Source organism: Desmodus rotundus, chromosome 1 (assembly GCF_022682495.2).
Source record: "Desmodus rotundus isolate HL8 chromosome 1, HLdesRot8A.1, whole genome shotgun sequence".
NCBI lineage: Eukaryota > Metazoa > Chordata > Mammalia > Chiroptera > Phyllostomidae > Desmodus > Desmodus rotundus.
The window spans coordinates 151,006,458-151,018,700 of NC_071387.1; the positions used below are offsets into that span (position 1 = coordinate 151,006,458).

At 32.8% G+C, this 12,243-nt stretch overlaps 1 protein-coding gene across 4 annotated transcripts in view; it reads right to left on the reverse strand.

Annotated features, from left to right (window-relative positions):
* SLF1 (SMC5-SMC6 complex localization factor 1) overlaps positions 1–12,243 on the reverse strand; it is a 66,502-nt gene that overhangs the window by 26,704 nt on the left and 27,555 nt on the right. The window contains exons 7-14 of one of the 4 annotated variants that reach the window (XM_024563626.3): positions 11,782–11,928; positions 10,502–10,648; positions 9,254–9,376; positions 8,044–8,097; positions 6,896–7,054; positions 5,910–6,073; positions 3,682–3,813; positions 2,935–3,100 (exon numbers count right to left, since the gene is read on the reverse strand). In XM_024563626.3, coding sequence (XP_024419394.2) covers positions 2,935–3,100; positions 3,682–3,813; positions 5,910–6,073; positions 6,896–7,054; positions 8,044–8,097; positions 9,254–9,376; positions 10,502–10,648; positions 11,782–11,928 — 1,092 coding nt within the window. The remainder of the gene's footprint in view (positions 1–2,934; positions 3,101–3,681; positions 3,814–5,909; positions 6,074–6,895; positions 7,055–8,043; positions 8,098–9,253; positions 9,377–10,501; positions 10,649–11,781; positions 11,929–12,243) is intronic. The other 3 variants (XM_045197839.2, XM_045197838.2, XM_045197840.2) reach the window with 3 other exon arrangements.

The window sequence follows — 12,243 nt, forward strand, 5'->3', positions numbered from 1 at the left end:
GAAATGTTCAAAGTCATGAAAAACAGGGACCTAGGGCTAAGATTGCTCTACCCAGAAAAACTATCATTTAGAATCGAAGAGCAGATAAAGAGCTCCCCAGACAATAAAAAAACTAATGGAGTTCATCATCACCAAACCATTACTATAGGAAATGTAAATGGGCTTATTTAAGGAAAAAAGATCAAAACTGTGAATAATAAAATGGCAAAATATACAAATCTATCAACAATTGAATCTAAAAAACAAACTAAGCAAACAAGAAGAACAGAGACAGAATCATGGATACAGAGAGTGTTTTGATGGTTGCCAGATGGGAGGTGGGCTTAGGTGAATGGGTGAAGAGGTGAGGGGATTAGGAAGTACAAATAGATAGTTAGACTACCATGGGGATATAAAGTAGAATAGAGGAATGGAGTAGCCAAAGAACTTGTATGTATGATTCATGAATATGAACAATGGTGGGGGGATTGCCTGAGGGAGTGGGGGTGGAAGGTGGAGGGGGCAAAGTTGGAAAAATCAGGATAATTGTAATAGTATAATCAATAAAATATAATTAAAAATAAATAAATAAAGTATAAATGAGAGGGTAAAAAACAGAATACAAAGAGGAGGCAAAATATAAGTCTAATTGGAACTTAAAAAGTAGAAGAAAATGGACCAGAGGAATCATTAGAATAGAAACTATATATGAATTTCCCTTAATCTTAAGGTAGAATAGATTTTATGACATTTGACACCAGATTTAGTTACTATGTTTACTGTTCCTGAAAATAATATTACCTAGCTGGCAATTAAAATAATTTATCAGTCATGAATGATAGGACGGCATTACTATATATAAAACAGAAACTGTTACAAAAACAAAACAAATGAACAAATTCACAAAGTAGATTCAGAAGAGTTAATTAGAAGTCATCAAGCTTGAGATAATAGGTGATAAAGAACACTGTAAAACAGGGAAAACACATTTTGGCCCTTATCTTTTATGGGGTCAAGAAGAAAAGTTCAGTTATTTCAGAGAGCAGATATCATATAGGGTTTACTCTTTAACCAAAATTCACTATTAGAAATTAACAACAAAAGCACAGACAAATAAAATCCATTAAGAGTAATAAAACCCACCTAATTAGAAGTTGTAAAACCCTCTTACAATATTTCTTGGATCAAAGGGAATTTATTATTGAAAATAAAAAATACTTTTGAAAAAAACAAATAAAAGCAGCCCGAAGTATCAAAACCTGTGAAACAGATCTCAAAGTGTATTCAAAAGGCAGTGTATATTTAGTGTATATATTAGCAATAAAGACTAAAAAGAAAAAACACCCAAACATTCATGTAAAAGAGACACTAAAATAACTTTAAAAATATGAGCAGAAATTAATGAAATTAACACAAAAAAATAGGTAATAAAGTCCCAAAGGCAGATCATTTTGAAAAGAAAAGGTACCTAATATTTATCTTTTTAATTTTTTAAAAGATTTTATTAAAGAGAGAGAAACATCAGTGTATGGTTGGTTGCCTTTCATACACTCCCCAACTGGGGACCTAGCCCGCAACCTAGGCATGTGCCCTAGACTGGGAATCAAACCAGTGACCCTTTGTTTCACAGGCTGGTGCTCAATCCACTGAGCCACACCAGCCAGGGCAGGTAACTAATATTTAAAATGCACTCAAATTGTGGCACAATATGTTGCTATGCACTTTATATATTTTACTGTGCTTAACCTTCCCCACTACCCTCCAGATAGCTAATATACTAAAATCACTCCATGTTAAATTCCTAATGACAAGCAAAAATTACCTACAAACAAATAGTTTAGGAAATAACTCAACATCCAGAAAGGTAGTTTTAAAAACAAATAGGAATTATTATTAGCATGCAAAAAATTGTATAAAATCATAGGTTGCATTATAGAAATGTACAAAAGTAAAAATCTAGAATGACAACTATAGATTTCTATTTATTGTTTTTCTTCCTTTTTTTTTTTAAGTTCTTTTTCTGGAGTTTTGATCTGTTCTTTCATTTGGGCCATATTTGTTTGTCTCAGCACACCTATTACTTTGTAAGGGGCAGGGTCTTAGGTATTCTTTAGAGCGGGGCAACCCACACTGCTGCTTTGTGGAGCTGTCTGGAGGGAGAAGCCAAAGAGGGAACAATGCCCCTTGCTTGGCTGTTGCCCCGCTTTCCATCACTTCCCTTGCTTTCCACAAGCGGATTGTATTCTTTCAGGTGCTGATTCCCAGGTGGGTATACCTTCTAGGATCCCATGGGCCCCTCCAATGGACTCTCCTGTGAGACTGGGAGGTTCTCCCACTGCTCCAACCCCCATAGGTTTTTACAGCCAGAGGTTTTTGCATGTTTAGTTTCCCTCAGGAACCTTGGGTTTTGCAGTCTGTCTCACTTTCCAGTTGTTCCTCCCTGCTTATCTGCCTGCAAATGTGGGACTGCCCGGCTAGACAGCCCCCACCTCACCCGAATGGTCTGCCACCTTGCAGCTCATCCTCTCCACCCCTCCTACCAGTCTCGGTGAATGTTTCTTAACTCCTTGTGTAGGACTTCCATGCAGTTTGATTTTCTGGCAGTTCTGGTTGTTTTTGTTTTTAAATTGGTTGTTATCCTTCTTTCGGTTGTGCGAGGAAGCAAAGCATTATCTACCTATGTCTCAACCTTGGCCAGAACCTCGTAACTATAGTTTTCTTACCAGTAAAGATCAAATAACTATCTCTAGCTCCTACATCCACTGTGAGATGACAAAGAAAGGAGTCTCCAAAAAACCTTTTATCTTAAAACTAGACAAATAAATAAAAAATGATGATATATTTGGGTTTGTTTTAATTTTTTTCAAGTAATTCAAAAAGTAAAGAAAAAATGTGTAATTCAAAGTGGTATTTTTTTCACATAAAATTATTCATTTGGAAATTAATCATACTTACATCATTAGACTTGCATTTCTCCTTGTGAGAATATATAGTCCATTCCAAAAGCATATTTACTTGTTTGGTGAAAAGCCCAGAGTTCTCACTTCCTGACCAGAAGACTTCAAGGAGAATTGCCTTTCCCGTTATTTTCAGACTCTGGGAGTCTGACCAGTCATACAACCTAGTGAAAGTATGAACAATAGTATATCTTTATGGTCAATTTGATCACTACAGTTATTAGGCATAATATTTTGTCAGTAAACAAACAAAAAAAGCAGCAATTTCTGGTATAGAAAGGTCATACTACATAAAAATTATAATATGTAATTTTAAGAAAGGATAAAATATAAAAAATGGCCTGAGTTCAACATAATCACCAATAAGTACACATAGTAGTCTAACTTTGCCCAAAACATCATGAGTATCACAGTTTCAGTGTTAAAACCTAGTGTAACTTTTTACTTAAGCATTCAATTACTAAAGAATTCAAAAATATATAAATCATGAAAAATAAAAACACTCTCACCACTGAAATGTGTAAGTTAGTAAAGGATAAATATGTGAACTAAGGATACATTAAAAAGAGTATATAAACCTCTACTTCCACTGAAGCACTGTGTCTAGAAAGTATGTTTTAAAAATAAATCTAGACTAGAAAACTAGGTGACTTTTTAATAAATATGAATAAAAGTGATTAGAAAAGTGGTATGTAAAAAAATATAAACATAGAAAATTGTGGGGTGTTTTGTAATTAAAACTTACTTTTGACTCAGATGTCGTACTTCACTTTCAACTAAATTAAAGAAAAATTTGAGCAATGTCAGGTGGAGTACCTTAGGGCCAATAATATTTTCCGAAATTTGATGACAAAATCTTTCATTGAAAAGGCAAGACCTGAAATACATGAATCCAACAAAAATACAATCAATTTATTGAGTAATTTGTGGATAAAGTGGTTTTTTTTTTAACAGCATTACTGGAATTTTAATGAAATGTTTTTTAAAAATTTAAAGTAAATTCAATAAAATTTTATCAAAATTTTCTTCCGTTACAATTTCAACCATGTCAAATATTTCACAATAATACAGATCTAATGTCTGTATTTTTCAATGACTGTAATGTTTAACAATCACCTGGTACTCTCCCTTTGTACTCTTTATATTACTGATAAAGAAAAAAGTAGGGAATTTCATTAAATTCTTTTAATTTGGACGACCAGCTATACTCTCAACTTATAACTCTCCATAACTATCTTCTTGCTCAAGATAACTTCTTTCATTATTTAGTAAAATGAGTCATTTTAGGGCTATTTTTTAAAGTTCCAAAAATTCAAAATATATTTTCAATCTTCATAGTAGTCCTGTCCAACAGAATGTTCCAAGATTATGGGCATGGTCGCATTGTCTTGATGAAGCTGACAATCACCAGTTGCCCATAGCTGTGGCCTTCTAAATCATCTGAAGAGTTTTTGTGGAGGAATGTTCAAGCTTAATGCAAAACTTGATGCAGACTCGTTGCTCTATTTGCTCAGTCATTTTGAATGTGAGGGCCACACAGTACACAAGTTTACTCAATGGTGTCTACCACCCACACTGACTAGTTCAGTGAAGTCATTGTTGTTCACGCATGCTCATTCCAGTTCACTCTCCTTGGCTGCCAGGACACATTGATGTTCGGCAAACCATTCTCATTATATGAACAATGGTTGGATATATTCCGGACAGACCTCATATAGAGGGGCTAAGTCATGAAGGGTCTTACATGTTTTGCTAAGGAATTAAAACCCTCTTCTACAGGTGATATGTGAGTTAATGTAGGACTTTTTCCTGGGAAATGAGAAGATCACTTTGGAAAGAGCATACTGGGGTACTTTGGAAGATAAAGGGAAAATAGTGAAATCAAGATCAACAAAGCAGGTATTGAAATTGTTTACATGAAAAGCAATGAGGGCTTTTAAAATAAAGGCAATGACAGATTTGGAAATTAGGAAGATGTCAGCTACATAAACCATATATCCTCAAATCCTATACCTATGCTGGGCTAGTGCTGTTGTATTCCAATTGTGTTTATACCCCAGTGATCTTCAAAAGTGCAGGAACTGTTTTTTATATTTATCTTCTTATCCCTGAAATGTAGCACAGTGCCTGGCTCCCAGTAAGTATTCAATAAACATCTGTTAAAGAATGAATAAATGCATGCCAGCTAGCAGTTTAGCTCGCTTCAAATATATCACAACTCTATAATCTCAAATTGATAACTAAGGGTCTAGCTAGACTTTGCCTGGCTAGTCAAGTATTCTTTCTGTCACTACTATGATCCCCTAAAACTGAACACCTGGATAAAAAGAAAGTACTTCCCACACAAAAGAAGGCTATCAGAGACAGAGAGCTATCAGAAAAGAATGGGAAAAACAATTAGTTCCTTTTGGGAGAAAGGAGAAATAGGAAGGATTTCTAGAGAGTAACATTTGTAAGACAAAGGAAGAAGCATCTAGATAACAGCATGTGCAGAAGCACAAAGAGATGACATATTTAGAAAAGTTTAGAAAGTTCAGTTTCAAAATTCAAATTACTATTTGAAAAACTACAACAAACACTGAAATAGATATTGTATACAGTTAAAAAATCATACTTTTGATGACCAAAGTTTGATGTTGATATTCATATTCAATAAATGCATTTTCCCAATTAATTTTTAAAACAATATGCAAACTTAACATTTTGTTAAAAATAAAAACAAGTAATAATTTAGCTTTCCTGTAAGTCCATTTCATGCATTCAATAAATATTTATTTTTTAAATAAACTGATTGGCAAACATGACCAATTTAGATGGGGCCTTTTTATGAGAGTTTTGTAATAAATACAACCCAAGCACTCTATATTCATACACACATTAAATTTTCAAAGACACATATTGTACTTCTTTCATGAATAAAAAAGCGTAACAACTACTCAGTTAAATTAAAGCCTCACATGTGAAATTCCTCACCTGATGAGCACTTCTATTAGAGACCATGCTCCTTTCATACAGGTTGGACACTGAAACAATTCTAAGTAATATCTTGACATGGCTGGGGACTTCCAAGGAGGATGCAAGTGAAGAAGCGCTGACAATATATGGAAGTATCGACCAGAATATGTATCTATGTTATCCTATTATTTAAAAAGAAACAAACAAATAAAAACATTAGAGCCCAAAATATAGTTTCGCCAGCTATTTCAGTCTAAAACTATAATAACCCTGGCCTAACTTTCTTGCTAAATATGTTTGGACAAAAGATCACATGAAAGTATCATATTTAGCTAATTAAATACAACAGAGGGAGTCGCACTCTAAATATGTATCTATGCATTAAGTAGTCCTAGCTTTTGGGACTAACTTATATGAAATGTCCATTTTACTTTTACTGATTATAGTGAGATTAAGAGTTCCCAAATGTGACCTAAAAGGAACTAAAGGTAAGAAATTTTCATGCAACATTCTTACTTATTACCAACATTAGTCTGACAGAGCTTACATCTGTTATTTCTTCAAATGGCACCTAGATGACGAACATGATTAGAGAGTTACTTTTGAAAACTGTTCCTATTGGTTTTCACAGTTTAGAAAGCAGGTTGTCTATCTACACTACAAATAAAAATGATTATTATCAATGTACTAAAGGAGAGATTTTACCAACTGGTATCCTAGATCGCTGTAGTCAAATTTTCATGTTGAATACTTTACTGCCATGGAAAAAAAATCAGATAAATTTTATCCAAGATAAAATTATCTTCGAAATTCTGATAAAATAAGTTAAAAGCATTCAGAGTAATACCTAGTAAATAGTTTAAAACCAGAAGAGAAATGGTAATATATGGGTACCACATTTCCTATTAAAATCAGGGAAGTAATGAAAAGAGAAAATAAGCTGTAAACATACAAGAAGTGAAAAAAATGCTCACATTTAACATTCTTTGAAACATTGTTTTTACCTGTAGAATGTTTTCGAGAAGAGCATGAAGAAGGCATACAGGAGGGATATAATGTGCTTGCAAAGAGGAAAGTTCTTCAATCGCTTCTTTAAAAAACTGGCCTTCTATGAGACTTTCAATTAAATTTAATACACCTCTGGGAAATTCAGCATTTTTAACCTAAGAAAGGAAAGATTCTATGACTAAAAAGATAATGGTCATAGAATTCTGGGATCAAATCCTGAATTATCAAGGAGCTGTAATCTCCTCATCTATATAAAGTGATGATAAATCCTGAGCCTTTACAACTTCACAGGATTGTTACATGGTCCAAAAAGAATTATTTATATAAATGTGTTTTACAACTATAAGGCACTGCAAAAAATATATTACTGTTTTATTTATTATTCTCTGTTGCCTTACATAGTAAGGGGAAATACTATCTCTAGAAGAAAACCCTTAAAAGGCATTTGCAATGTCTGGCTGATAATGAAGAAATCTAAGTCAGAGCTACAAGTACACATAATTCACAGGTGTAAAATTATTTTTTTATCTTTCTTTTATATCTATAAGTAACCTATGTCTCTTAAGATATACTAAATACACTAGAATTCATCCAGCACCATCAATATTTTCAGAAACAACTGCTATGATAATCATAAAATCACTCCGAAGGTAGACATGAATATAATTCTAAGAGTTCCACCAAATACATTCCCCTTGGTCAAAGTATTTTTTAATAATAAAAGTGACTATTTTGAACTAGTCAAGAAACAAAAATACTCTTTTTAAAAGACTACATGAAATAAAAGTCATTTTAAAGAAATGAGTAATTGTATAAAGGAAATAGACATCTGTAAATATATTACAACTTTAGAAGTATAATTGTAAAAGCTATAAAATATGAGAACAGGGGTACAAAACTCACTTGTGATGAGCACAAGCTAAGTTTTTCATTCTTGTTATTAGCTTTTACTATCATATAAAATTTTTTTAAGCTTTGACATAGTAGTATTTTTAGTTTTCATTACTAGTAAGAGAAACTACACTAAAATTTAATAGGAAGCTTTGTTGTACAAACCGCACATTCCTTTACATCATGTAACTAAAAATAACAAAACACAAAGCTTCATTTTTGCCCCTATCACCACCCTACTTCATGCCCTTACCTCTACATTGTACACTGGTTGTTTATCCATTCTAATGCAGCTGTATCTGATGGCCTACAAAACAGCAATCAGATAATTAAAATTAAACATTTTTGGTCAAAAAAATACATTTCAGCTTACAAACTTTGGCCAAACTTATAAAACAGATTCAGGAAAACATTAATATCTATAATGGATCTGATACTCATGTATCCTCAGGCTAGGGATATCCTCAGTCTATCATTTTAGGTGGGGCCTAATGGTACTCTGATGAGTATGAACATTCTCTATATTCTCCTTCTAAATTAAAATAAATTAAAAGGTAAAGTCATATTTACTTTGAAGACCTGGACAGGTCCACTGTCCTTAGTATTCTAATAATTAGAAATATAAATAGGAAGGACATTTTGTATAAGGGTCCATAGAAAAAAAACACAGTCATGTTTTCTATATAATCACATATAAATCTTCCTCTATTGTTTAAAGATGCCTGTAACTGTATATTTGTTTAAAATATTAAAATAGAAAATTATCTTCAACAAATACAGAGATACTATCCTGATTATATAAAAAGCTAAAAATTTTACCAAATAATTTTTCTTGAACCCAACAGACAGCAGAGGCCTTAGTGCAATTAACTAGACTGAAATAGAAGACAGACAGGAGCTCCTAAAGATATGGGACATGAGAATTGATTTTTCTAAGACAGCATGGTAGAAAGAGGAGGCCTCCATTAAAGAGGGTAAGAAAATTTCAGCTAAAAATTTTCACCACTAGCTAAAGGTCAAGAGAATGGTGCAAGACTACAGAATTCCTGGGAATCTAAGACATCAGGGGAGCTTGCACTTAAAGGCAGGATCTTCTTGATGGATCTCACCAAGTGCTTATGCAAAAGAAAGGAGACAGGATGGGAGACTAAAGAAATCCTCCCCCTAGGTGAAGGCCTGGGCAAGGTGAAGGAACAGTGGTTGCTGCGGGAAAGGCAGCAAACCTTGTTACACATAATTTATCTGTAATCATGCAGGTATAAAAGGCAGAGAATTCATCATATGTACTAAACGGCCAAATATGTTACTATTGGTAACAAATTAATGAACTAAGAAAATTATTTTATAACATATTAAACATAATAATGAACCATTTATTATTACTGTTATTACTATTACTATATTTTGGTTACGAGAGAGAAGAACAGGAAACTATATAAAAGTTTTAGTATGCCAAGTTCTACCTGAGCTCTATATATATGCTTCCTTAAGGCATTTTTTATTTCAACAATATCCACATCTGTTCTGAAATCCCTGGTTTTTGAGTCTTTGGCATGATCAGTACAAACAGAAATCTTCATTTCTTTCTGCATGGAAAGAAATGGAAAAGTACCTTAGACAGTGTGCAACAGATAGTGTCAACACACATGATTAGTATCACAATGGACAATATAATATAAGAACACATTTATGCGTGTTAACCAAAGCAAAGATCCTTACAATAATATTACATAAACATTATACAATGAAATTAAAAAATTTTTAGCCCTGGCTGGTGTGGTTCCTGGATTGAGCACCAGCCTGTGAACCAAAGGGTCACTGGTTTGATTCTCAGTCAGGGCACATGCCTGGGTTGTGGGCCAGGTGCCCAGTAGGGGGCATGTGAGAGGCAACCACATTGTTTCTCTCCCTCTCTCTCTCCCTTCCCCCTCTAAAATAAATAAATCAACTCTTTAAAAACTAAAATTAAATTTTTTAAAGCAAACATTTTGATTTGGAAAGTTTTACCTGATATTTACATATGTATTTTCTTAAGGTATTTTTCATTTTAGCCTGTCCCAAATCTTTCCTAGAACCTCTCTTTTGTTTCTTTGTTGCCATGTTCACACAAAGCATAACCCATTATTTCTTTACCCTCATCATTCTCTGAAGGGTGTCCTGAATATATACATATTTTATATATATATATATATATATGAACATGCTGTGGTTTAAATTGTAATATAAAGTTATACGCTAGAAAAATTAACTTAAGAATGATCCCATTTAAAATGCAAGCTATCTTACTAAAATGGTCTGTATTACACTAGAAAAGAGAAAGGTAAAAACTAAGCATTAGATCAGAATATGTCAACTGAACTACATACACATTTTGTCTTAAGGTACTTTCCATTTTAAGAATTTTAGCCCCTTTTTTTGGTTTGTTCCTTTCTATTACGTTCAGGCAAAACAAAATGCAATTGAATATCCTGATTATTAACTCCAATTTCTTTGTGTATACATGTAAAAATACTTTCACTGTGAAACAAAGTTAATCATAACATTAGTTATGCATATCACACCAGATTAACTCAAGTTTTTTTTAAATAAGACATGCAGGTTATATTTAACACAGTGAGCAATCATAAAAATCAGACTATTTATGTCTACATTATACTAGGGATGAGCCAGAAAAAAAACCAAACTGCTTAGCTTAGCTTACAAAGTTTTACCTGATCTCCGTATGTGTGCTCTCTTAAGGTACTTTTAATTTTGTCATGTTTGACGTCCTTCCTGGAATCTCTTTCTTTTTCTTTTTTGTCTTTTTTCCTCAAAGCATAACTCCTTTGAATGTCTGCATACTTTTTCTTAATTTCCTTCTACATGTATTTAGAAGGAATTAAACAGATGTCAACATGAATGATATATGTTATAAAATCCAAATAAACTTGACAAGTATAATACATTTAAAAAATAATAGTTATATACAATAGGAAATCTCATCCACTGTTGGAGGGGGTATCCCATAAGTAAAATATTTTGGAAAAGAGTTGGATATTATCTAGTACTGTTGAACATGCAAAATCCTTATGGTCCAGCATAAGAATTCTACTCCTAGGAATATATCCTAAGCTACATAAACTCTTGAACATGTACATAAAAAAAGTTCACACTATTGCCCTGGCTGGTGTGGCTCAGGTGGTTGGAGCATTGTCCTGAAAGCTGAAAGATCACGGGTTCAATTCCAGGTCAGGGCACATGCCTACGTTTCAGTTCAGTTCCAAGTCAGGGTGCGTATGGGAAGCAATAGATCGATGTTTTTCTCTCACATTGATGTTTCTCTCTCTCTCTCTCTATCCTTCCCTTCCTCATTCTCTAAAAATCAATAAGCATGTCCTCAGGTGAGGATTAAGAATAAATAAATAAATAAAATTTAAACAATGTTCACTGTTTATGGCAGAACTGTTCATAAGTGCAAAAACCAACCAATCAATCAAACACAGACCAACATAAAGAAACCCAAAACTTACCAGTAGTAAAACAGAGAGAAGATGAAATTGTGAAAAAATGGAAAATTATATATACCAGAAAAACAAAGCAAGTCAAAGAAGACTTACAAATACCATGAACTGAAAAAAGTTCATTAACAGGCAAAAATAAAGGGAATATATTGTTAGAAATATGTATCATTAGGGATACAGTAATTGCTGGTAAAACTACAATGAAAAAGAAGAAAATAAAACCAATTCTAAGACAGAGCTTATCAATGGGTAAGAGGAAGAAAAGCAGATGCATTGTGGAAATAACACACACACACAGGGAATACTCTATTTCTTAACCTAGTTGGTGGATTAACATAGCACTCATTTTTGTATTCTTTTAAAAACTGCACACAAATGCTTTAGAAATACTTTTGTACATAAAATTAAAAACAATTTTCATGACTGACATATTTGGTAAATTTAGAAAAGAACTGTAAAATCAATATTATTTTTCATTTAGAAGATCTTACCTGATTTCTACCTGTGTGCCTTCCTAAAGCTTTTCTTGTTTTAATAAATTTCAAATCTTTACTGGACTCTCTGAATTTTTCTTTTTTGTGATGTTCAGTGAAAATAGAACTATTATTAAGATCTTCCTCATGATTTTGAATTTTTTTCTGCATGTTTATAAAAATATTTTAGTTAGATTTGTAGGTAAACCATAACCTTAACACAACCAAAGCAAGTCACAACAGAAAAACCCACTCAGGAAGGTAGCTTTTGTAAAACATACATGTGAGATTAAATACAGTAAAGAGCCTTGCGAATTAAAATTTTACATCATAGTTTTACTATGAAGCAGAAAAATGAACATTTTTGGTTCACAAAGGCTTATATTGTGTTTACATATACATTTAATTAGGTGCTTTAATTTTATTAACTTAATCTTTCTGGGAATTTTTTTTCCTTCTATCATATGATTAGTCAAACGG